The 27,372-nt window shown below is 49.7% G+C and overlaps 2 protein-coding genes across 2 annotated transcripts in view; one reads left to right on the top strand and one right to left on the bottom strand.

Moving 5' to 3' along the window:
- Window positions 1-2,892: 2,892 nt before the first annotated feature.
- LOC118771944 (vezatin-like) lies at window positions 2,893-24,177 on the bottom strand. The gene is made up of 12 exons (XM_036520130.1): window positions 24,091-24,177; window positions 20,976-21,116; window positions 14,644-14,727; window positions 14,294-14,466; window positions 13,895-14,179; window positions 11,683-11,820; window positions 11,026-11,173; window positions 8,805-9,166; window positions 7,375-7,568; window positions 5,358-5,452; window positions 3,882-4,089; window positions 2,893-3,335 (listed from the first exon to the last, which is right to left on the bottom strand). The coding sequence occupies exons 1-12, from the start codon at window positions 24,124-24,126 to the stop codon at window positions 2,893-2,895; spliced, it is 2,307 nt and encodes a 768-aa protein (XP_036376023.1). The 5' UTR covers window positions 24,127-24,177.
- A 201-nt stretch (window positions 24,178-24,378) lies between these two features.
- The window catches only part of LOC118772050 (FYVE, RhoGEF and PH domain-containing protein 6-like), a 31,331-nt gene continuing 28,337 nt past the window's right edge, over window positions 24,379-27,372 (top strand). The window contains exon 1 of the mRNA XM_036520289.1: window positions 24,379-24,669. Coding sequence (XP_036376182.1) covers window positions 24,660-24,669 — 10 coding nt within the window. The 5' untranslated portion in view covers window positions 24,379-24,659. The remainder of the gene's footprint in view (window positions 24,670-27,372) is intronic.

The raw sequence follows: 27,372 nt of genomic DNA, 5'->3' as shown, positions 1-27,372 counted from the left end.
TGCTTTGGCGCGTCAGTGGAAACGTGCCAAGCGTTTAGCTTGCTGTATGTCAGGGTTCCTACAGGTATGCGGGGGAAAAGCACAGCGCACTCACCTCTCCCTGTGCGTCAGTCCTCAGGTGGGGATTCCAGCGGTGGTGGGGGTTTCCCCGGCCCCCCACGACTTGTGGGGTAAAACTGCTGCCGGAGGGCCCGGGATTGCGTGCCATTCCCCACAAGCGCCCCACCCCTCTGAGAAGAGGAATTCCCAAGCCTCTGACAGGTGATGGCATATACCAGTCAGACGCTCTAGGTGCAGACACTCTATGGTGGCATTATGCTAATCTGACACTCTAGGTGGACACACTCTATGGTGGCATTATGCTAATCTGACACTGTAGGTACGCACACTCTGTGGTGGCATTATGCTAATCTGAGACTCTAGGTGCAAACAGTCTGTGGTGGCATGACACTCTGCATTGACCTCTTGTGTTTCAGAGCACCACCAGCCCAGGATTCAGCAACACCACGCACACTAAGGAGGACCCACCTGCTGCAGTCCAAGAGGGTCATTCCAGCCGCTCTCCCCTTCCTGCCCAAAGAGAGGAGCCCACAGAGGGCTGGGCCCTGAACTCTCCCCCCAGGCTGCAAAGCAGGCCTCCAAGCACATTCACCCCACTGTAACCAAGAATGAGGAGCGAAGCTCACAGCTCTCAGGCACAGGTATGGGGGCTGTGGAAAAGAAAAGGGACCACAGTGGCGTATTCTTAAAATGGTATTTTATTTGTCAAACCAAATGCAGGAAGAACAATCAGAGTGGAAAAAAAAAAACAATGTAAATAAACGGACAAGGCCAACGCGGTGCTGCAGAGGCACAAGGCGCTGCGATTGGTGCTGCCAGGGTGACGGACAGTTTCCCAAACCAATCAAGTTTGAATCAAGCGGCCGAGGCACTCCCAGACGGGAGGCCCCAGTGGATAAAAGTCAAATTGGGATGGGGCGGGTTAGAAAGGAGGGAGGGGGTTAGAAACCCATGACCCTCCATGCGACGAAGCTCAGTTTGGCGGGGTTTGCCTTCGGAAAGTGGTAGCACCGGACGTGACGGGTTTGGGACAGGGGTAGCAAAGCAGAATACAAGGTACAAGCAAACAACACCCCTCCAAAACGCTCGGCCGGACACTCTGAGAGCCCAACACAGCTCCCGCTGGCCTCCTCACAATGGGAAACGAACAGACCTTTACACTTTGATGATTGTGGAAAAGACTCTTACATTTATAAGCAAATAAAAGCACTTCCTGATAAACCAGTGGAATGTCATGTAAAAACAGAACATTCAGCATAATTTTTCTGTGTGCGCAAACAGAATACAGACTTTGTTAAAAGACTTTGGTAACAGTTAGAAGGAAAAAAAAGAACATATTTCATAAACCTGTGATGTCATCCAAAGCTGCGGAAACAAGTGTGATTCAAATCACGTGAACGATCTACGCTGACGATCTAAAATCTAGATGAATTTTCTTTTTAAAAAAAGACCATGAGTTCAAGCTTCCTCAAACGGAGATTATTTTTTTTCCCATTGAAAAATGCGGTGTGCGCGCTGACGGGGTGAGTCGTGTACGGCCTGCTGCCCGAAATAATATGCCGCGTAATGGCGAGCTCAAAATAAACCGCGCGTCCAGTGGAACGCAGTTCCGCAGAAAAGAAAAAGCAAAACGTGACGCATGAAACGCTGACCGTGGAAATGACGTTTCTCTCATTACCGCAGTCGAAAGAAGCTTGTGCAACCCTTGTTCACAATGACGCGCTTAGCTGAATGTTAGGTGCAACGTTCTCTCAACGTTTCCGTGTCGTCGCAGCCACAGAAAAGTGTTTAACAAGCTGAAGAGATTTACCAGAGAACAAAAAATTGCAAATTTTTCAGATTAAACGATTGTGAGAGTGGCACCCCTCCCCCGGCATATGCAATTGATCTCAGGGTGTTCCACAAAGCAGTGAGCGGGGGTGGGGGAGGGGGGGGGGTCATGCACCCGTTTCTCCAAAGTTAAGCGTGGAACTTTACATTCAGTGGGCTGGTCCCGGGGAAGGAGTACCTGAGAATTCTGCTGTGGCAGTACAGGCCATGATTCGCCGCACTTCCGCACGGCCTCACACTGTCTGTGCGGACCAAGCACCTCTGCTGAATTCGTCAGTAATAACAGTAATCATGCCAATAATATTACAGGCAGAATTCACTGGTTTGGGAAAAAAAAAAAAAACGGAAGAACCTGATCAGAATGCCAGCACCCTCTGGTTTCTGAATACATGCAGATATTGTTCCTCCATTAACAAATAAAGAACTGAAACCTCACCCTCCTCAATTCAAGTGGTAAACCTCCTCAATTCAAGTGGTAAACAGCAGTATAATACCTTCAATCAAGCTTATCGAAACTTACATTAAAGTGCCCAGGTACTGTGGTACCAAACTTTTCTGGACGGTTGAACTGTGAGATGGGAATGTGATGCTTAAACATTTGGCCATTGCGTGGAGGATCCAGTGCAGGTTCCAGGCCAGGATCGGCTGAACCTCCCTGAAGTCCCCCACGTGGGTCCCTGTGTGCTGGGGACATGCCCAAGCGCACTGTGGAATTGAGAATGACGACTGTAGAACTGGAATGAGGACCCACACTGGTTTGGTAAAGTGACGAGTCAACCGCAAACAGCCCTATCGTCTCATAAAACACAAAAACGTCAATTCGGTTTTACACGGTCCTAAACACACAACAAATAAAACGGAAACTAACCAGGTACTCAGCAGAATCTCAATAAATAACTGAAAATACTCCAATAAATATCCTGGCTGTGCAATTTTTTTTTTTTTTTTTGATAAAGCAGCACTGTCTGTCTCTAATCCTTCGCTTCAGGCCTCTGTCTTCGGCTATGATGTCACTTCCTCTTTCTCTTCCTTGCCCCGCCTCTCCACTTCCTCTCCATCCACGAAGGTGTGCTCCCCCACCCTGGGGAAGGAGTGTGACCGGGTGGCCGCCTGGGCCGCGAGGGTGGAGCCAAAGGTGAGGCCGTCCGAGCCGTGGAGTCCCGTCAGTCCGTCCGTCACAGAGGGGGCGGGGACTCCACCCACTGGGGGACACCGTGTCCCGTTCTCTCCCTCCCCCTCCCCCGCTGTACCGTCACGCTGGTAGCGCACAGTCTCTCCGGCCCCGTCGGCGGCGGGGGTGGGGGAGGTGTCCCTCCCTCCTCCTGATTGTCCGCAGCAGAGCCCCGCCCTCTCCCCATCGGGCTGGCCCGCCACATGGTTGCTCTGCTCGCCCTGCGGTTCCGGCGGGTCGGGGGTTCTGTGAGGTTCTGGGGGCTTCAGGGCAGCTGGAAAACAGGGAAGAGGAATAGTGCCTGGTCACATGACAGGACCTATGGCTGGGTCTCCAAACAGCCAAACCATTAGCGGGACCTGGTGCAGTCTTTCCAAAATATACAACACAAAACACTGGCCATACATTTACATTCATTCTAATACAGTATGTGAGTATGTGAGTATACGTCTTCCATCTGATTCAGCTGCTGTTTCTGTGAAATACTGGAAATATTCAATCAAAATGTATCAGGATAACTGGTTTTAAAGCATCATTCATTTTCAAAACCTGTATCTGTGTGTGTGTGTGTGTGTGTGTGTGTGTGTGTGTGTGTGTGTGTGTGTGTGTGTGTGTGTGTGTTGTGCATTTGTGTAGGCACACTATTGTGTAGGTCCATATGTGTGCCTTCCTATGGGTATATGTACATGTATGTGTATAAGTATATGTATGTATATGCATATATGAATATGTATGTGTTTATGCATATACGTATGTATGTGTATATGTATGTGTATATGTGTATGTATACGCATGCTGATGTGTGAGTGCATCTCCTCACCTCGCTCGCTGAAGAGCAGCTGTTTCCTCTTCTGCCGCTCGGCCTCGGAGGTGCGCAGCCCCAGCACGGACTTGAGCTCCAGCAGGACGCCGCGGGACTCGTCCCTCTCCCGCTGCTGCCGCTCCCTCTCCTCCGGGGACAGCAGGTCCAGCAGCGGCCCCGGCCAGCCCGAGTCCGAGTCCGAGTCCGACACGTAAGCCTCCAGCTCCTGACCAATGGCGGAGCAGAGGACGCCTGTCACTCAGGGCGTGCCCGCCTTCCTCAGTATAACAGACAGCTTTTCATTGGTACACACATTGATGCACTCCAGTCTGTGGGTCAAATCAGACTCAGAGGGCTTCACTCTTTGTTCCTGTCAGCTGTTCTCATTCTGTCCCAGTACAGGTCCTTCAGCTGGCTTTGGAAACACCAACTCTCATAGGTCAAAGCTGGGACACTTCGTATCTCCACAGAGACAACCCTTTGCTGAGGTGACAGGGAAGTGTTTCTCAGACTCCTTCTAGAAAACTTTGTCCCTCTGTAGGTAAACATTAATGGTTGCGAAGTTTCCCTTCGTACATTCTTCAACTACTGCATACTGACTTTGCTCTGAAGAGAAAGGGTGTTGAGAAGCGGAGACAGAGCTATGACGTGGTGGGAATATCTAACGGCTTTTTTGATGACCGAGCTGCACATGCAAAGCTGCCTCTTCCCCATGACGACATGAGGATAATTCACACTGCTCCCATACGCATGCAAACCAGCGCAGACATTGATGGCAGCAGCAGTCAGTGCTACAGGTCTACGCTCGACTTAATGGTGTAACTCGGCCAATCATGTGAGGTAAAAACCTGAGCTCTATCACCTCTCACTTCTCTAAAACAGAAAATCACATGAAGTCCTATTACAAACTGATTGTAGGAATAAGAAGTGTTGCCAAACCAGTGTTGAGCCATATTGAACTATTATGAGTGCTGTGTGGCCAAGCGGTCTCATACAATGTATTAAAGTCTCAGTCTTCACGGAGGCCAAGGCTCGAGTGCCCCCTCTGCCACTTTTCATCGATACACTTCAGTTATTCTCCTCTCAGGTAACAGCAGTGAGTCAGGCACGCAGATTCTTCTTGTACAACATCAAAAGGATCCGCCTTATGTATTCAACACAGCTCCTAGTTCAGGCCCTGGTCCTCTCATGTCTGGACTATTGTAACTCGCTCTTGGCTTGCCTTCCTGCCTGTGCAATCAAACCTCTACAACTAATCCAGAATGCAGCTGCACAACTTGTCTGCTAAATGCGTGTAACTTAACGCATGTGGTCTTTACCAAGACCATTTAAGTGCACCTGACTTGCTAGCTCTCAGGCCATTGTGAAATCATGTCATTTGTCATGTACATATATTATATCATGTAATATAATATGTTCCATGTACATGTCATATATTACTTTCCATTCTTAATTTTCTCCCCATTGGAAACTTCTCTCCTCCGGAACGAGTACCTGTTCCTCTGGGACGGGGTCTCTGTCCTGGATTCGGGCGACCGGGTGGGGTTGGGGGGACGGCAGTGGGGGGGCGTCTGGCGTTTCTGGCGTCCCTGTCAAAGACAGATCATCGATGGCTTGTGACTCTCTCGACGCTTGCAGTTGGGAAAGTGTGTCGTAACGCAGAAGCGCCGACACTAGTCACCTCCTTTCTGAGGAGATCAGTGTTATGCGGGCACTGATGTCACCCGCAGCAGCGGACGTGTCAGGACTCCTGGCGTTACAAAACTCGATTCTGTAGCCGATGTGCAACAACAGCAGCACGAACCAGCAGTTTTCTCTCCACAAGTGGTATCCCCTCCCTTTTAAGAGCAGTAACCTTCATACTTTTCCAGTCGGGGCAGGGAGGAACTGATAACGCCAGTCCTGGCCCTCACACATTCACTCCCCGGCGGTAAACGCTTTCCGCCTCCCTTTTCAAAACAGCGGAGCTGGCGTCTGCTTTGGGGGGAACGAGCTGCGAAATCACATGACAGTGAGCACAGCAGCCACGCAAGACCAGCAACATCGGTCCACATCAAAATCAGTTTTTATTATTACTTCCTGTTATGAAAAAGCGGAGAGCCACCCAGCCAAGAATAAAACATTCCGCAACATCAGAAGATGAGCCTGATAAGTAGGAGGTGCTAGTTATTGTCACTGTGACTTTCTAACCCTTAAACAGCACGTGTCCTGGCAGGCTTGTACGTCAGCCCTCTCCCCTCAGTCTGTAAACTCGAATGAAATCTATCTATGTTTGTCTGTCTGTGTGTTTTCCTGTCAGTCTGTCTCTCTCCCTGCATCATATACAGTCCCTGGTTTATGATAATGCACTTTGCATGACAAACGGCCTTTGATCAGCATTCATGTAGGGTGGTAATATGGCCCCTGTGCACTATGGCAGTAAAAGCCATGTTTGTCTGTGCCGAAGGGAGACACTGATTTCCCTGAGTGATCTCACACAGTAGACCCAGGCTATGGCCAGTATATGTAAAACAAGTAGGATTATCACTGATCTCAGAGATATACTTCATTTCAATGAAGGGATTCAAGAAGTGTTTTTAGGCAAAGGTATTTTGCAGTGTTTACTTGTTTAATTATATACCAATTGGCTATCTTGCTAATTTCTTAAGAACTGGAGTATTTAAAATGACCAAGTGGTTCCTATTTTAAAAAAAATCATGGAGACAGAAATGCTGTTTGAACAACATGCAATACATATGGGGAAGTGAGTATGGGAGTGCAGTGTCCTCATTTTGGCAGTCACCGTTGCAAAACCCCAGCCTCTCGGCCAATAAGAAGACAAAGTGTTGAGAGAGTCACCGCTGAAGTACCACAGAGTTAACTTCAACAACAGCGTTCTGCGACTGAGCGTAGCCTGAGAGACACCGCAGTGTGACTGCCCTATGTGACCTCTGACCCCGTGTGAAGGTTCTGCTCTGGTGAGGGCGTGGAGCCTACTGTCAGCCCGGGCAGGGTCACGTGACCGCGCTGTTTGGTGTGTGTGAAAAGTAGGCCACGGTCCCTGCCTCTCTTTCTCTCCCTGCTATGTTTGTTTTCCACACGTCTGTGCTGGGAGAGCCACTTCCTGCTGGAGGCCTGAAATAACTTGTGACGGGAAAGCGGGGGACAGATGAAAGTGTGAGGAAGATGGCCCTGACTCCTGACCGCCTGACCGGCGATCAAAATCGCCACCAGAACCAACAGCAGCCATGGCAACCGAAACAGTCTCCTCTGGCTCCTTCCTTTTGAAGATGGGCATTGACGCTTGTCCAAAGACAAGCTGGCAGATCGAGATATTGATTCGACTGTGTCTGCAAACTGCGTTGCTAAGGGCGACAGAGGAACCCGAGACACAAGCAGAAGCAGCACACCGAAAATACTGAACAAGACCAGCCACACACCCCGCAAATCCACAAGTTTAACTCACAGACAGGATGGCAGTTCATGCTTAGGTCAGTATACCTGCGCCCAGTCACCTGCGCGTGAGCCTCACCTGGGCAGTTGGCGGCACGCTGCAGCATGCGCTCCACCTGCGCCACGGTCTCGTCCCAGCAGCCGGCGCTGGCCTGCATGTGCGGCTGCAGGAGGCGGAGCCGGCCCTGCAGCTCCCGGTACTCCGCGCACGTCATCTCCGCCGTCTTCTGGGAGACCATCAGCTTCTCCAGCTCGTCCTCCAGGATGATGACCCTTAAGGGGGGGAGGGTTGGTGGAGTCATGGGCGGGGTCGGGGGAGGGGGCAGGCGGTGGGCGGGACAGACACGGAGGGTTGCGGTGAAAGCGATCCTAGAAAGACCTGATCATTTCACCTGGTTACAGTTTCAGCACAGAACCCCACCGCTACCTCTCACTAGACGAGTCTGAACAATCGGAGCTTAAATTCACCCTACAGGCACCCTTGGCAACTTTTCCCACGCAACACTGTGCATTGATACTTTACGATGTTGTTCCATTCTCTGACTATCCTCCACTCAAGGAAATAAGGAGTAACTTTTCAGGAATAGCATTCGCTTACAGCCAAACTTGAGGAGCTTTAAGAGCCATAAATCTTAAAATTTTAAATCGTGGATAATACACTTCTTTGAGTTCTGGGAAAAGCAATAATCAGACTGGGGGTGTGTGTGGACTTTACTGTTTCTGCTGATAGGAGTGAAAGGAAACGCTCCTCACTGCCGCGGTGGTCTAAAGCAGCACCAAACGGAGTGAAGAGGAGCTGGGTCAAAGGTCAGGTTCTTTTATGGGAAGAGCCATAACAGTCCAATGTGAATGCAGTCACATGGAATGGAGCTGAGTTTCAGGAGGTATTATAAGTGGGAGGGTGTTACTCAGCTAATGTAGGAAGGGGATATTTGGGGAGGAGGCAAAAGGCAAAAGTTGATTGGTAATATATAGCGAATATCATTGGTACTACAGGTCATTGAGCAGTTGTGCAAGGTAGTGTGGGTGCCGAATTTAAATGTCAGGGCTGTGGAGGGCCTGAAGGTGGAGCTGCGGAGTTAAAGTAGGGTTTAAAGGGTGAAGGTCAGGGGTACATACTCATAGAGAAGGGCCTCAAGGGGGGACAGCAGGGTCAAGGATTACAGGCCAGGGGTATCTACTCATTGAGCAGGGCCTTAGATTGGAACTGTAGCATAGCAGGGTCAAAGGATAAAGGTGTATAAAGGGGTATGTACTCGTTGAGCAGGGCTTTGAGGTGGAGCTGTAGCACAGTAAGGTCAAAGGGTGAAGGTCAGGGGTATGTACTTGTTGAGCAGGGCCTTGAGGTGGAACTGAAGGTCAAAGGGTAAAGGTCAGGGCCGTGTACTCTTTGAACAGGGCCTTGAGGTGGAACTGAAGGTCAAAGGGTAAAGGTCGGGGCTGTGTACTCCTTGAACAGGGCCTTGAGGTGGAACTGAAGGTCAAAGGGTAAAGGTCGGGGATACGTACTCGTTGAGCAGGGCCTTGAGGTGGAGCTGCAGGCTGCGCACGGAGGTGTGCAGGGCGTTGAGCTCGCAGCACTTCTGCCGGGCGCGTCCGACGCGGTCGGAGCCCTGTGGCTGGTGCTGCATCTCGAAGTAGCGGTGGAAGTCGTAGCTGCGCTGCAGCTCGCACAGGCAGCCGGACAGCGCCCGCTGGAGGGGCGCCGTCACCTCGGCGACCGCCTCGTGCGCCAGCCGGGTGTCCCGTCCCGTCCCCCGCGCGGCCCCGCCGCCCCCGTCCCCCCGTCCAACCCCCTGGCGTGGGGACAGCAGCAGGGCCAGCCGGCGGAAGAACTCCGAGCTCTGCCCCGCCCACAGCTGGAAGAGCACCTTTGGTGGACGGCAGGCACCACAGGGACAATCAGTGCGAGCTCTTTCACTCAGCTGTTTCAGATCACAAACATGTCAAACGGATGACCGATTTTCCTGGAAATGAGGAGAAATGTCCGCAAAACGTACACACGCACAGGACCTGGAACGCAAGCTGAATCACAACAATGGTTTTGCAATTAACAGTCAACAAAAGTTCCTGGTTTCAGCGAAGTGAGGCGCGTTTCATGGAAGGCGTTGCGAAACTTAAGGAAATCTGGTTTTGCAGCACTTGTTACTGGCACAATCACGCGTGGTTTGCAACAGCCGCTTATGGCACTGATCCTAGGGAGCCTTAATTAGGTAAAATCCCTGTGGCTTTAGGGCTCATTCCGAAACCTCATTCCGGACCGCGCCACCCGCGCCTCCCCTCCGCCCTCACCTGTGACGCGTCCCCTTGGGCTCCTGGGCACAGGTACCGTGTCAGTTCCGACACGCTTAACTGGGGGGAAAAGCTAAAACTCAAATCTTCAACGCCCTTTAAACAGCGCTGTTTGAGTGATTCACTGTGAGCACCGCGGGCGCTGCTTTGTAACTTTTACGAGCTGTTCTCCTCTGATATCGGACACTCCCCGTAAAACGGAAACAGAAACCTTCACTCCTTTCTCTTCCAGCTGCTCGTGTCTCTCAGGCATGAGGCGGCCAAATTAGTAGGTCAGTTTATTTGTGAATGAGTGCGGCTAAAGGAAGCGCTTCGGCGTCCTGTTTGGGCGAGCTGACAATCCCTCACACTGCCGAGCGGTAAACACAACACTCCCTCTCTCTGTGACCTCCGCCGCAAACATATATGCTGAACAGGAAACGGGAATGGTGGCTGAAATTAACAGCGGCGGGGAGTTTCCAAGCCGGAGCAACCGGGGGAGCAAACCAGGCCGACAGCGGCAAGGTGAGCGTTACTATGGGAACGGTGTCTATGACAGCTGCTGCTCAAGGTACAAGATGTCTTGCAGCGGTGCGGTTCCATAAATCAGGATGACAGAGAGTATTTCATTTTTCAAATACCCATTTGTGAGATCGCTAATCCATTACTTAGGTCATCATCCTCATTCCCTTTACATAAAAAAGAAAAATCCTGAGTTTTATTCCTTCTCATCAATATTCATTGAGAACCCTGCATAAAATAACAGATTATTGAGTGTATTCATACTCCTACCCCTGCCTATGAGTGTAAATGAATGCAAATCTTCTTGCAGTGAGTTATTTACTGCTGCATATAGTGCTTGGGGAAAAATGGTTGTGAGCATTACAAGTGGCTTTATATATACAAACAGTCAAGCTCTACAGAATTCATCCAGAAACATGCAGTATGCAGGCTGTTGCGCAATGGTGGCTATAGCTCATAGCTACACAGAGGAAGTGGTGTGGGAGACAAGCCATCAGGAGGTCGAGGGCAGTGATTGGACTGTGGTCAGATGGGTGAGATTTCATAAGAACTGGAGAAATGTGATGATGACAGGTGGGATGAGTTACAGAAATGGTTTCAGTGTAACAGGGGAAACAGATATATGGAGAGACAGTTGGGATGATACAGCGGCAGGTTAAATACGTTAGAGAAACAGGTGAGATGTTACAGGGGCAGGTGAGATATGTTAGAGAAACAGGTGAGATGATAGAGAAATAGTTGAGATGTTACAGGGGCGAGGTGGTGAGATGTATCAAACAGGAATGAAATTAAAGGGGCAAGTGAGACGTTACAGGTATGGTTAAGACCAGACCGGTCCAAATTGGATGAGGCGGGTACAGGTGAGACGCACCATTCCGGGCGGTAGGTAAGCCGTTACAGGGAGAGATCAGGTGCGACGGGCGTGAGAGGCGCTCACCTTGAGCGCGGGGAGGCTGTAGTCGTCCGTGAGATCCTGCGTCTGCTCGTCAGTCAGATGCTCCTCCCCCAGGCCCAGACCCAGGTCCTTCAGCGGCACCGTCGACACGTAGTTTGTCACGTTGTCGATTTCCGAATTCAGGGGGTACGTGACGGGGGCGGGGGGCGCGGGGTCAAGGGCAATACAGTCAGGCCTGCGGGCCAGGTATGAACGCAGAAGCCAGCGTGCGATACCCAGGCCTGCTTCAGAAGTTTCGATCTGTAGTCTAAGCTCTGCCTTCAGTCCATTAATACTGCATAAATGCCATATGCTCGAAAAGAGCACCCCAGTGCTGGAAGGGTAACGAGCTCACGGAATTCTCCGTCCTTAGCAAACGCAGAACAAAACTGTGACTTCCCTGGCTGTGGTGTATATAGAGAGACGGGAATATAAGAGGCAGAAAAAAGACAGAGAGATACTCTGCAGAAGAGTGCGTCTAATAACATGAGGTACAGAGAGGAAGAGGAAGAGGCAGAGGGAGAGAGAAAGGAGAGGGGCGAAAAAGGGGAGGACAGGCGGGTCGGGAGGATCTTCCTGTCCCTCCGCTACGGACCACCCTGGGCGGGGGGGTGACCCGGTTTCCTGCAGCGGTTGCCATGCCGCCCAGCAGAAGGATATGACTTGAGCATGTGGCAGGTGGCCAGGCGGGAGGCCCTGAAGGCGGCGCGCAGGGCCCGGTACGAGGCCTTCCGCAGGCCCAGGAGTTGCTGGCCGCGCTGTTTGCCCGCTTTGTTAAGAGGACAGGCCGCACTGACCCTGTCGAGCAAACTTGAGAAGTGAAATGTGATACAACTGTGCAGACGTCCCAGAGCAGCTCTGTCACAACACACAACACGTAACGCTTCGCTACAGACAACACGCAAAGCTTCACTACCCTACAAACAGTACGTAATGCTTCACTACCCTACACACAACATGCACCCCTTCACTACACACAACACACAGCACTTTGCTACCCTACACACAACATACAATGCTTCACTACCCTGTACACAACACATAATGCTTTACCACAGACAACACACAGGACTTCACTGCCCTACACGCAACATGTAATGCTTCACTACAGACAACACACAGGACTTCACTGCCCTACACGCAACATGTGATGCTTCACTACAGACAACAATGTCTCACTACCCTACACACAACACGCAGCGCTTCACTACCCTACAAACAACATGCACCACTTCACTACCCTACACACAAGTGCTGCCTCACTACACACAGCACACGATGCTTCACTACCCTGTACACAACACACAGTGCTTTACCACAGACGACACACAGCGCTTCACTACCCTGCACACAACACACAGTGCTTTACAACCCTACAGACAACACAAAACACTTCACTACCCCACACAGAACACGCAATGCTTCAGTACCCTACACGGCATGTAACACTACAAACACTACACAGCACTTCACTACCAAACACACAAAACACAGCTCTTCACTACCCTACACACAGCACGAAATACACTATACTACATATAGCACACAACTCTTCACTGCCCTACACACAAGCAATGAGAGCACACTGACTCCTTAAATATAAAGCGAAAGGGGAGCATTTTTGAAGCTTCACACGACACACAGGACAGTCTACAGACAAGAAACGGATAACTTGTGAGGACACACCGTACTCCACAGACATACTACACAAACAGAACTGTCACTCTCTAGAAGCAGGACATGATGCAGGACATAACATGAGAGGTTGAAAGAGGATACGATATCAGAGAAGGCGGGAACAAGAGTATGAGTACTTTGAAACGCATGGCTGTAAGCAGATATAGAATTACCGAATAGGCTCCGTTTGACTTAACTATAGCGGTTTTATCCAGTCCACTATGATCTGACAGATAGGCAATAACTACCTGACATTTCAGAGTACTGGATAAGATAAAGGATGGCATTTGACTGGACAGATTGTGGAGCAATCCAATCAAGTTTGGTCGCGTGGGTCTTACAATCTCTACACAGCAGTAGAACCAGTGTAGTAATTCTAAGTCTGTGTCCAGAACAATGAGTTATCCCATGCAGTGCAGCAGAATGGCATGAACCCTCATAATAGCACCCCATAAGCTCTGAGGTAATAATATCATGAATGAATGAGCCCCAGGAAATAACGCCTCGTCTATAAAAATGTAGTTCATTATGGTGTGAATGGGATACGAGTTTGAAACGTTTGTTAGGGGAGATAATTGCTTTTCATACAGTGTCAAACATCACACCAGAGCTCCCACCTGCAGTGAGGTTGGGTGACAGCGTGCTGGGGTGTTGGAAATTTGGTGGTCTTGTAACAGAAATGGTGTTCTGACAAACCGAACCGACCCCCACACACATCTTAATCTTCTCTTTTAGATCATGAAGCGTATAAGTTCAGTCACCGACTGCACAAAGGAGGGCTTTCTGAAACATGAAGAGATTGTGTGTCGGTTTAATCTCCTGCTGGTGACAGTTCTGTGAAAAGAGGGATGTTTTGGAAGGCCAGGGTTATCTGCTGGTTCCCTGGGGAGAGCGGGCCGAAAAGCTGTGGGAGAGCCAGACGCCCCACGCTGTGTCCCTGAAGACCCCCTCCTGTTCTTGGAAATCCCCTGTGAGGGGTGAGGAGGGGCGGGGGTGGTGGATACTTGGGGAGAGGGGTGTTGGGTATGGGGTGCGGGGTGGGGGAGGGACGAGGCGGGATGAGGGGGTGGAGGCGTGTGGAGGAGACGGGACAGCACTAAGGGGGTGCGGGTGATGGATGCTTGGGGAGAGGAGTGTGAGGTGGAGGCGTGTGGGAGAGACTGGATCGGGGGGGGGGGGCAGAGCGAACACTTACAGCGTGAACCCTCTGGAGATGACCTCGGTCTCCTGGATAAGCCTCAGCGCCCGGCGTGCCAGGCCCGTCAGCGCTCTGCTGTCCTGCGCCAGACCCTCCAGGAGCGCCCCGCGGGCCCGCATGGCCCCCCGCAGCCGCGCCGCCCTCCACAGCCCCGCCCCCCGCGCCAGCACGAAGCCCAGCAACGCCAGGACCCATGGCACCAGCGCCGCCGGTCCCGGCCCCTCCCCCGCCGTGGCCACGCCCGCCAGCACCGCCACGAAGGCCGCCAGTACAGAGAGATCCCTGCGTGGAGAAACCAGACACAAACAGTATCACTGCAAGTGAGAGCAGGGTGTGGTGGCGTGGGGGTGGGGGTGTGTGGGGCTGTGTGTGTGTGTGGGTGGGGGGGGTCAGTACCAGGCGGAGGGGACGCCGAGGGACCTGGCCGTGGGCAGGGCAGCGCTGGAAGAGGAAGGCGACTCCGCCGAGAGGATGCTGGGGTCCAGCAGCTCGATCAGCTCCACATCCTCCTGGAGGAGCACGTCCTGTTTGAGGAGGGCGCTCAGGGAGTACTGCCGAAATTCCGCGTCCTGGAGAGAGAGGGGGGAAAAGGAGGGGGGAAAAGGAGGGGGGGAAGGGGGGGGCAGAGAGGGAGAGAGAGAGCAAGCAGGAGAGAGAGAGGAATGAAAAGCCGACCAGATTTCTCCCGCTGACTGAACTTTCCTCTTTCCCGAAGCTGTGTCCTAGTTGCCACGGGCAACACTTACGAGCCGCTGCTCCATGCGGTCGGACATGGCGCCTTTGTGGAGTTGGCCCAACGCGGCATCAGCTAGCCTCCGGAACAGGCCTCCCTGAGGGGAGAAAGGAGAGAGGAAGAGAGGGAGAGGGGGAGAGAGGAAGAGCGGTCTGTTATGGCTTATATCTGGACCAGCTTTTAAAGCAGGGGGGTTACGGTTTCCAGTAGTTACGGTGACTAAACTACTGAGTCCCTGAAAGAATTCAGCTCCTTGCATCACTGTGATCATCTGATCCTTAAAAGCAGTTGAAGTTTCAATGCTGACATCAAATCAACACTACCAGCAATCTGCGCACAAATTCCACTCCCAGCCCTCTGGTCTAAGAGAAACAGCTTTCCGCCAGATAGGTTCATACACAGTGTGGGCACAGAGGGAATGCCACTGACACAAAGATGGGCCCGCGAGTGCACGCAAGTTTCTCAGGCTTCCGCGCAACAGGCAAATTAGCTTCTCCGCACCTCCTCAGAACGCTGCTTTAGAATTCCGCCGCGAGGCTTCTTTTCTCCAGGGTCTGGTCAGCTGCCATAAGAAACAAGTTCTTTCAGGGTCCCACAATGCCTCTGAGATCATCCGCTACACTTTGTTTACTCCCACCCCTGTTCCATGCCCCCCCCCCCAAGGGCCGGCCCCCCTTGGACTTACACACCCCCCCCCCCCCCCCACTGACTCCACCGTCTGCCAAACTCACCCAGCCGAGGGAAGCAGAAAATACGCTCTCGCAGCAAACAAACAAGCAAGGAAAACGAACCTGATGTTCTGCTGTCCTCTGGTCTGCAGGAGACTCTAAAGCCCTTTCCTTTCTGTGTGTGTCAGAGGAGAGGGACAGAGGAACACGGGGTCTCTGGAAACGCCACAGGCTGCCTTACACATGAAGCCTCGGTCGTCCCGACAAAGAGGCGAGGGACCAGGGGGGGAGGGACGGCGGGTCGTTACGGGCCCCAGACGAGACGGATCACTGCGCCCGCTGACCCGGATACAGGGACACGGCGTTATTGATTATGGAGCTTCAGCCAAATGCGCAGCTACCCAGAATCCCTCTCATGCATGCCGGGGCTACCCACTGGGCAGAATGAATCTAACCACGGGTGAAACGCATGGTGACGTTACCCATCTTTACCCCGACTGAACGCGGAAAGAACGGACGGAAAGAAAAGATTGATGGCTCAAAACCATTAAGGAGCGTTTTTAATTGAAAGCTAAAAACGTTCCGCAGAATCAATGCGCGTCAAGACTTCCTGTTTCTGTCCACGCATTTGCATGCTGTCAAGCAGACAGCAGATATGAGACGCTTACAGTATAACACTGCATCACACGCGTCCCCTCCGCAGACCCGAGACAAGGCTCCAAGCTTCGGGATTCACGGCATAATGGCAGACACATGCTTTACAGTGATTTATTTTAGCCTCCTAAGTAGGGCACGGCTTCGATCTGCTCTGATAAAGCATGGTGCCCCTGCAAAAAGCCCATAAATCATTCAGTCTCTGGGAGGAGATTTTCAGCGTCGGTCTTTCTTTCTCAACAGAAACTGCAGCCTGTTTCAGCAGAGTGGAGGAAAGGTTAAGGGCCTGATCCTGGGTCCACATACTGGGTGAGGCTGTCCTGCTTTGCACCCCTAAGCCTACCCACTTCACCTGAACCTCTCCTAAGTTTATATCTTACTGTAAGAACTGATAATATGCACAAAAAGAAAACAAAACTTTACATTAATGGCATTTAGCAGACGCTCTTATCCAGAGACTTACATAGATTACATGTTATCCATTTATACATCTTAAGGTTATGTACATTGCCCAAGGGTACATCAGCAGTGCCCCAACAGAAAATCTAACCAGCAACCTTTTGGCTACAAGCCCTGCTCCTTATCGCTATGATGCACTGCTGCCCCAAGTAATTTGTTAAAGCCTGCGGGTGTGTTCATTTTAAAAACATGTGGCTGATTTGAATGCAGTGAGTACCCATTGCTCTGTAGAGAGAAGAGATGGGGCAGTCCCAGCTGGCAACCTCTCTCTCTCTCTCTCTGTCTCTCTCTTTTTCTCTCTTGGGACACAGATACAGAGCAGACGCCATGGAGACGGTTGCCCGGAGCGACTGTCCTCCGGGCCGTGGCAGAAGGCTCCTGGCAGCCCGCTGGAAATAGCAGGCATTTCTCTCATGCTTACAGTACAGCACGTGGGCTGACCGGTGTGTTTACACTGGGAACGCGTGTGTTTGTGAGAGAGAGATAGAGAGAGGGGGAGCAGTCCTACAAAGGGAGAATCAAAGAAGCAGACCCTCTGATAAGAGCTGGTAGGCTTTTGGGAAGGGTCAGGATGTGAGATAGCACTATATAGCCCTGGCAGGTTTCTTTTCACACACACACACACACACTCACGCACACTCACACTCACACACATACACTCACACCCACACTCACCAACATACATTTCAGAGGAATTTACCCACTTCAAAACACACACACCCACACACATACACTCACAAACAAACACATAAACGCACACTCACATACACTCACACACATACACTCACACTCACCAACACACATTTCAGCAGAATTTATCCACTTCAAAACACACACACACACACACTGTTTGTTTCCTGGTTCCTTCTTTCTCCGTCTCTCCAGCAGCGGAGCCGGCAACATTCCGGATGCTCTGCGCTTATCGTCCGCGGTGCTGAAGACCCACAGAGACGGAAGACGCTCTTTAGCATGAGCCGAATGCCATCTAATAGGACTGTAGGTACGGCACAAACCCTGTCAACCAGGAGAGCTTACAGATTTTGTCAGTTTATCTGATAGCAGAGCGCACGTCAAATGTCACCTGCTCCGCATGACTGGAACGCAAATGCGAACAAGCAACAAGCTTAGATTCTACCACACGCCGTCCATAGCACACACTGCAGATGTTCACTTGTGTAAAGACAGACACAGACAGTCTAAGGTAGGATATCACAGCACTGTCATCTTCAGAGATTCCATCAAAGAAAAACACTAAACTATGTACAGTCTGAGGCCCGGAGGTAAGAAGCCGCAGCGATTAAAAGGTGACAGATAAAACAGGCCAAACGAGAGTTAGCGTCTTCCCGCGGGCCGCTCCGCCGAGCGCCTTGTGACACACGGGGGGGAGGAGTCACGTTCTGCAGCTGCAGTGCAGCAAAGTTTACCCACCCCCGACCCCCCCCAGCTCCTATAATCAACGACAAACCAGCGGCGTGGAGTCTCGCGGTTTTCCCCCCAGGGCTACTCCTCCCTGCCCTGCCCTAGCCTGGCACCCTCTGACCCACACAAAGTGAAGCCACAGGCCTCTACAGCTTTCCCGGTGCGTGAGCCCTAAGGCTCTGAAAGGCTAGTATATAGGGCAAGGTCACTGCTGGAGCCAGGCTTCAGAGATACACGTATCTATTTCCGTCAGCAGGACAGCACGACTAGGTAACTGGCTGGGGAGTCCTAATGATTTGATGGTGTGTCTGTGTCTGCACCCGAATGCCGACAGTAGAGGAGCTTACTCGTGGCTTTCAGTCCTGTTGCGAACAGGGACGTGGAACGATGGCTCATGACTGAGGGGTGTGTTAGAAGCCACCTTACTTGAAGAGGTGGTTTACCATATGAATGCCAGGCTCTGCATCCGGGGCTTAGACCATACGCCTACCCCCTGTTCCACTCCACATGGTTTTAGTGACGCTGTGGTGTATAAGGAAACCGCTTCACACTGACTGCACTCAGACTGAACAGCGGTCATCTCATTACTCATTAACAATGTGAGATACAAAGTCACCGCCTCCTTTCACTGCCAGACTCTGAGGACAGCCACGCATTGTTTGTGCGAGCAGCCGTCTGAAAAAACACCCGTACGCTTCCTTAACCGATCGGTAAGCCGTGGATTGCGCTGTCATCATTACCGTGTAAGCCTGTAAGATGTTAGCCTTTCCCTGAGCATGGGATGAATGCCAGCAGGCGTGATCTCCCCTGGACCAGAATAAGGTAGCGCGCTGGTCTCTGGAAAACGGCGCGGAGACGTGTGGGAAGCCACAGCTTGTGTGATAACGAGCGACTCCTCCAGCTGTTTGTCTGACCAGACGTGACCCCAGCAACCGGATACCGCACACTCACGTTTCAGAGGAATTTATCTACTTCAAAACACATACACACGCATGCATACACGCTCTTTTTCTTTCTCTCTCATACACACACACACACACACACACACACACACACACACACACACATTCTCTCTCAGACACACACTCTCACTCACTCAAACATACACTCATGCAAAAACACACTCACTTCACCAAACGGCTCACATACTGACTGGTCCAGATTTAAAGCCAAAACGCCTAAACAACAACAACAGGAAGTGGAAAAATGCAAATAAGGCAGGCGCTGCAGGCTGGGGTTTTATCTGCGCCCTGCAGGAAGAGCCCTCGGTTTTCCACCTCTGCCTCAAACCGCGAGTGTCACCCACAGGACTGCCCCTCAGGAAGCCGGCCGCTGGCAGACAGCTTTTCCAGAGGGCACCAGGACACTTCCAGCCCCGAGATAAAGACCGTGTGAAGAAACGACCCAGAGAAGCACAAACAGCCAACACCCAACACCCAGCCGGCCTGCTTCTCCGAAACCCACACAAAACCAGGACCAAACTCTTCCCACGCCCACCGGCAGAACATTAAAAACAGATCGGAACGGGCCACTTAAAGAGGTAGCGCGAGGCGACGGTGAATGACACTTTTCTTCGACTTTGGCTGAGGCTTCAGAATTCCTCTTCCCTCGCAAACAGAATCTGAAAAGGTTAAACACGATGCAAGAAGGCACAATGAAACCTTTTCAGTCGGATCCAGCAATGTAGCCTTCGCTATGTCCAGGAGCATGTGCCTCAGATCAGTCCTACTTCCCAGCATGCAACAGAACAGACAGGCGCACACCTTGCGGAGGGTGGCGTAGGATAGCGTACCTTTCTCCTCTCCTCCTTCATCCCCCTGTTTGCGCTGCACTCCTCCTGCTCTCCGTTCATCAGAAACCCCATACTCACACACCGAGAGAGCCTGAACAGAGAGCCCGGAACAGCCAAGATCCAATCCCAAATGCGCTCTGTAAGGCTCACTTCCCCGCCCTGATATTAATCAGCTCCAGGGCGCCCCAGCCCTGACCGGGACAATCCCACAATCCCAACCCAGCCCATGTGACCAGAATTAGGGCTGATCCATAATACATAATAACAAGGCAGCCAAACAAACACACACTCACGCACACACAATCACACACACACATTCACAGAGAGAAAAGCACAGATAGACACACAAGCACTAATATACAGACACAAACATGCAGAAACACATATACACACATATACACGCAGACAGAAAAAAGATGGATATACAGACAGACAGACCCACACATTAATGCATGTGCACCCATGTATAAACACATACACAGACACATAGACATACAGTCATGCATCCACACACACACACAGACTGGATGCCCTTGGTGTGGCAGTCTGGTAATTGGTGGCCGCAGGGCCCAGGGCAGAGTGACAGGCGGCAGTCGGGACCTCAGCGGGGGGGGGCTGCATTTGGACGCGCTGTAGCTGGACTGAGCACACTCATAGCGCTGTGGCCACTGCTCACTCCCCTCCGCTCCCCATCCGAAACCACCACACTGTGATTCTGAGAGGAGGGCAACATCGCTGCAGATCTAATCATCCACATCATGCCTTATTCACGCCGTGGCTTTGCCAGCAGCTGACCTTTCTGACCTCAGTCATTTCTGGATGAGTTTTATGGATGAATAATTCTCATTCACTAAAAATTGTTAATTCACTAAAAACTGGAAGTGAATTTAAGGTCCTGAGTGGCTATGTTGGTAAGGTGTTTGCTTTAAACTCAGGCTAAGCCTTATGGCTTGGGTTCAAAACCAGCTTTGCCATTTGCAGACAATTACTGGGTTTTGTAAGTAATGTAAATTGGCAAATTCAAAAACAGGGGTACATATAGGGGGAAAAAGCATTAACACCTGATGACAGATTGAATGTTCCGCTCACGTTTTGTGAATAGTACCAGTTTGGCTTCTTCCATTTATTTCTTACACCTATTAACAGCCAGTAAGCCAGTTATCAATAACACTGATTATTACGCAGCACAAGCCCTTTGTGACGGCACAGTATAACTGGAGCAAAAGCTTGGCAGAGCTGAAATTTGACCCTGGAGTTCACCTTGCCTGTTGACCATGACAGCGAAACCCCGCACTGTGACCTGGATTGGGGGGGGGGGGGGGGGGGGTTGCAGGGCGGAGGTGTGACACTCACTCTGAGCGGGGTGGGCGTGTCCTGTGGGAGGGGCCCCTCCCCTCTGTCCGCGCGCCCCTCCTCCTCTTCCCGCGACACCGCCGCACATGCCTGGAAGTCCGAGTGCCCCAGATCCTGCAAGTACTGGAACAGCGGAGAGTTCTGGGGGGAGAAGGAGGCAAGCCGGACAGAGGGGTCTTTACCAAGCTGACCTCTGGAAGACCTGAGCAGTGAATCCAAGCAACGCCCTGCTCCAACCCTTACAGGATTCATTTAGATCAAAATGTCATTGCATGCATGTTTCCCGTTATCTTAATCAGGTGTGTCCAAATTTGTGACTGATACTGTATGTAACATTACAGAAATGCAATAAGATTGAGAAACATCTCAGGGGCTGATTTTGATTGGCCTCCAGAGCAGATGGCAAAGTGTAACAGAGATGTGGTTCCTGCTATCATATTGCACAACCATTAAACTCAGGAAATGTGCAGCCAGCTTTCTCATAGAAAGGAAGGACTCAAAAGACAGGCGTTTCCTTCACGTGACAGTACCTAACCTCCCGGTTTGTGTCTGTTGCTTCTTTTTACCAGCATGCTTTCTGCACCCCTGTCAGAGAGAACACCTGTGATCTACTAGGAGTGCCTGATAGCCAAATGGTGTCATAGATTCAGAATGCACCCGCTGCAGTGATAACCAAAATCCAGCGGGGCTTATCGTTTCCCTGGTGGATTTCGCTAAAGAGCTTTAGTCTTTATTTCTGCCTCTCAGAGAGGGTGGGTGGCTTCACTTTCTCTCAAAGGCCAAGTGTCCTCTTCTGAAGATATCATTAGATAGAATAATCTTTCGCAATATGCTCTGCTTCTCATTCCCTCAGGGCGAAGGCAGGGACATCGAAATAGGCTGCAGTGTGGTGTGGTGGTTTAAGAACTGGACCGGAAGCCAAATGTTTCCCAACCCTAAGCTAGGGGCTGGGCATTGTTATTGTATAAGCTTCAGCAAGGTGCTTAACTTTAATTGCTTCAGTACAATATCCAGCGGTATGAATACAATGTAAACTTATGGGGTATGTGTGCCTCACTAAAAAAGGGACTCAGCAAAGAAAACACGTGAATTGGCAATGTGTTCTGCTTCACTGTCTCTAGCTCCAGGCGACAGGTGACTTTGTCACCTTAATCCAGAACTCCTCACGGTGTACATTTTAAATGTCAGCAATTCAAACCTTTACAGAAGCAATTTAGGTTAGTGCACTGCACAAGGGTAGAGTGCTCGCTGTCACACCTAGGATTCGAGCCTGCATCCATGTGTGACACAGTGGTAAGAAGCTGGGTTCAGAGCTTCGACTCATGAGTGGGGTGAGGCTTTTGTCGCCTTGAGTGAAAAATCCTTGCACACCTTGCTAATCTGTACCACAGGAGGGTCGAACTATAGACTTGAATCAATGACCATCAGATCTAAGGTTCTGAATCCTCCTACGTAGGTCTTCTGTGAATCACCAGTGATATCACATATCTGCTCTCTTTGAGTGGGGCAAAATCATGGACACCCCTCCTTTCTTCCATTACAGATCAATCGTCTGGCTCAGTGGAGGCCGGTTCCGGTGCTGCAGTTTTATCGCTACGGCCTGGAGCGATAAGAACCTTAACGAGGAGCCGTACTCTACACGTGAGATCGGCCCGCCGCCTCCGACATGCGGGCGTTTTACTCAACGCCACACGCCTTATCCGGCTAAAGCCCGAAATCACGTCTTAACAACCGCATTTACGAGGGAAATCATGAAAACTTTGGACGTGCATAAAACACTGCAGCCAGTAAGCCCCAGAAAACATTCCTCTGCTTAATACACACAAACTTAGCAGACTGCATGCTTGGGTTACAGCAGGTCACCTACAGTGTAATTAGTATAGTTATTACAGTGTAATTATATTATTTGTTTTTTTATCATTTGTTTTCCCTGGTTTCAAATTCATCAATCCAATTTAATGCAGGCTAAATGGATCCCCTGTGAGTTTTTGTTCTATGTATCTAGGTCATCACTGGATAAGGCATTTATTTTAATTGGGCTTTTAAAAACACGATATTAAAATGACCGTAATCACCAGTAACACTCATACTCTGCACGCAGTGTCATGCACAATACACATGTTGCTGAAGACACATTTTACTACATGAAAACCTGCTGCATGCAAAGTTACAACAAAGCATCTTCAACTGAAGACAGAGTAAATATACAAAGGTGCAGCTGAATACTGAATGCATTAGGGTGGACCTTATAGCCTGTTCTTTTTACGGTTAAAAAGTAAAGACATTCAGTAAAAACATTGTCTTCAAATCACTTCTCGAACACCAGTGACAGATTGACAAATAAACACTGCAGTCTAAATTCTGCATTGTACACACCTTCTGGACACAAGCAGACACGAGCAAGCATACATTCTTTGTCAGTTTCTTCATTTTAAGAAAATTACACGCCACACTGTAACTGACAGCTTGCGACATTAGTATGGACATCAGGGTATCTTATCTTGAATGTATTGTAACGTTAGCCAGATGTCCCGCAGCTTCAACATGTATTTCATGCTCCACTTTTACTAAAAAAACACTGACCCAATTCCACCACCCCAGCTGCCAATGCGATTCACTGCTGCGGGAAAACCAAGCTAATTAATAAGGTTTATTTAGATACACTTACATCAGCAAGTTAGCTTGCTAGCTGTAATTAATAAAGCATTCACTGTTATTAATGCTTTAAGCAATTGTTTGCCCTTACATTATTGGCTAGCTCGCGATCATTATTTGCACGTGTATTTTGACAGAAACAGGACACGTTGAGATGTTTGACAACATAATGTGACATCATCAAAAACATTGGCAATCGTAATTCAGAAATGACAGCATCTAGCTAACGTCCTATATTCCCTCTTCCAAGCTTGTCAATTAGCAAGCTAACTGCAGGACGAGTATTTGAAATGAAATACCTTGGGGTGAACATTAATACAGTAGCTACAGCCAGCTAGCGACCACACGTAGCTAGCGACAGCAATGGATGGCCAGCGTTAACCTGGAATCAAGATGCCATCGATGTCTGCAAAGAGCGCACAGCCGCACGCAAATGAATCACAAATTTACCCGCACGTACCTCGAATACCACCTCTTCATCAAACTCCTCAGTCATTGCTCTCCGCCATAGGTATCAGGAGCTACTCGTTTAGTGGTTACGCATTCTGGGATTGTAGTCCAAGAAAGTCGAAGGAGGCTTCAAGTTGCGCGGACGCATTAATGCCAGGAGCTTAGGTGTTCCTAAAACTCTAGTTCCCACAGTGCATCGGTGCTGTAAACTCCGCCAGGCTCTGGCGTCGTACCCGTGGCTTTCAGAGGCAGCGGTGAGAGGCACCTCTAGTGGAACTTCGGCGTAATATAGATCAGTTCTTCACATTAGAGAGTTTCAGAGTCGGCTTGTGCGGGTTTCAGAATCAGAAGGGATTGAGAAAGTTGAAAAGGGAAGAATCGAGAGCGGTTCCCATATATTGAAAGAGGAGAAAAACACAGTTCTGTTGGATTTTACTTTTTGGAAGTTTCCTGGGAGGTTGTCTTGCGGACACAGGAGCCAGCAATGCGTCTTGGAAAAGAAAATCAACGAAGGTGCACGCTGTCGCTATCAGGCTGAAAGCAAGTTATTCATGGAGTAACGAAAAAGTTCTGGGAATCATGAGCACAGGTCAGTTCGCTGAATGGGTGATTTAAGATTTATACTGACGTTTATCCTTGCAGTTTGATCTGCTTTTGTATATTTTTGTGCAGACAGATAGCTCTCAGGTGAACCATCAAGATAATCACACACTCAGGAGTACTCATGGAGATTTATTGTAAACTTAATTCGGGTGTTTGTTGCATTTCTTTGCCATCAACAAGCCAGCTCGCTAAATCTATCTAATGTCCCACGATATTTTCACTTGCAGGTACCAAATAAAACAATGTATAGTTAGCTAGCTTGGAAACTTTTCTTTAACTTTATCGTTTTGATTTTCTTTGTAGCTACAAGTGAGAATAATGGTTAAGGAACCGGATCCTTACCAAAGCAAATCAAAACACCAGAGAAGTTATGTGGTTTTGTTTCAACCACATCAAGGATGAGAGCAGTTGTTCACTGCGTTTTAAAGAGCGTCATGTTGTTTTGGAGTTTTAAAAAACAGCTTGTATGAGAATTGCTGAAAGGCATTAGATTCGCAGTGCATGTTGAGACAGATTTACACAACAAGGAAAAACCTCTTCAAACACGAGTCTGTAAGAAATCGTAATGCGTCTGCTCTTTCCTATCTTTAAACAGGTTCGCTACCATATATTGTGTGCAGTTGAATACTTAACAGTTATTCAGATTTTTTCTGTGGATATGCTGTCTATAAACTAACTTTAAGTTCCACTGTCTTGGCAAAACAAACTACCATATGAATAACAATCGCTTCGAATGCAAATGTGCGAGAGTTTGATGGATAGGAAATGTTCGCAAAGATGGCATTTGTGAGTTAAGGTCTACTATAACTTTGTCATGAGCTGGTTCAAAGAGGAAAAAAAATACAAGCACATCCGCTCAATGACTGTACAACTCGTGTTGGCCACGAAGTCCGCCAGGAGCACCAGTTTAACTCTAGCAGGGCAGAAAATGTGGATTCGAGCAGGTCCTTTGTGTTCAGAGACGGGTGACACCGGTGTTTCAGGCTCCGGCACCCTGTTTTCCCAATTTAAAGACCACATATGAAATGATGGCTTGGGAGATATGCAGTCATTAAACGCGTGCTCGACCGACAGTTGTAAACTAAAAAGTCGGCTGTAGGCTACCGTTGCCAAGAAAAACACATTTTTGGCCAGTCGTGTTGTAGCCGTTTTATTCCTGTGTATCATGCTTTGTTTTATAAGTTTAAAATAAAACTACGTGTATTATCATTGTATTTCTCGTTACTCCATGCTTGTTTTATGCAGATCATTGACATTTCCAAGAGCAGTAAAAAGGCCGTCTCAGATCGTAAACTCCTTATTCAGCACTTCACTTACAGTTGTTAAATTATTTCGGTTTGTGGAAAAATCAGTCAACGAGGAGCTAAAGGGAACATCTGAGGTGATGAGTGTGTGCGAGTGTAGAAGCCACCCGGAGTAACAGGAATATTGCATTTGTCTTGGACTGCTTCCCAAAAAATCCCGAGACAGCATTTCCTCCTCTCAAAATAAATAAGCAACCTCAAAACCAGCGAAAACAGCTAGGCCCATTATTAAGTTTTTCAGCTTGAAAACACACTGCAGGATAAGACGAAGGAACGCCGACGAGTAGGAGTCGGGCTGTCCTTGTGCATGCTCCGTAAATGCACGAACGTTTGCGAAAAAACATTCTGTAAGTGAAAGGGTTGATTGGTGACGTCAACTAGTCATGTGGACCTGTTGATCGACACGACATGTGCATGTGTGTGAGCGACAGGCGCGACGTGACGCTTTGAAACGCATTGCCACTGCAGTCACCCACGGGCTAAGTTACAGTATAAGCGATGACGTCACTTCAAGACCCATTTGCAGCGATTCTTGGTCGTGTGCGCGTCCCGGGAACAGAACATCTGTGCAAAGCGTGCGCGAGTTCCACGCTGTCCTGTGTACGAGACAACAGGGCAATGTATGCGTCTCGTTTGTTGCATAGTTTTTTCTTTAGCAGACGCCTTTATCCAGGGCAGCGTACATGTTTTGTTGCACATATTATCTGTGTGTACAGCTGGATATTTACTGGAGCCGCTCGAGTGAAGTACCTCACTGGAAGCTTAACTGCTTGATTTGGTGTTTAATCCTAATACTTTCTGATTACAAGCTCAATTAGCTAATCACTGCACCACATTGCCTGCTTTCTTCCAAAGAGTGTTTACCGTTACTGTATGTTACTTCAGAGTTTATGTTTAGAGTCTAAACCAATGCATTGGACACAGCAAGCAAGCCCTCTAAATTTACAAGCCCGGTTTGTGCTCTGACTTTGAAAATCGTGTTGTCGACTTGGACCTGACCACACCTTCCCCTCTTGCTGGAAGGCGCCATGGCAACCGGACTTGTCTCTGAGGTCTCGTGTGCTGAGTCAACAGCGGGCTTTGCCCTTTGTTTGGGTGTGTGTGTGCGTGCAATTGACCCACATCTCAGTCTTAGAACGTGCCCTACAGCAAGTGTGGCAGTGCTGCATCTTTCATTATGTTGCCTCTGTGGCTTTCAGAGGTGGGCATTTTGTGTACAGCACATATCACATCCCAACTGGGAAGCGAAACCCTCAGCACAGGCTGGCACAATGTAGCCCGCTTCGGTTCCGTTTCCATGGTCTCCTCAAATGGCCCATTCATTAGATTATGGGATGTGTGTATAATTTTTGCCACATAGCCAGCGAACATTGCAACACCCCAAT

This window comes from Megalops cyprinoides, chromosome 25 (assembly GCF_013368585.1).
Source record: "Megalops cyprinoides isolate fMegCyp1 chromosome 25, fMegCyp1.pri, whole genome shotgun sequence".
NCBI classification, from domain to species: domain Eukaryota; kingdom Metazoa; phylum Chordata; class Actinopteri; order Elopiformes; family Megalopidae; genus Megalops; species Megalops cyprinoides.
This window is presented reverse-complemented; position numbering and strand designations above follow the sequence as displayed.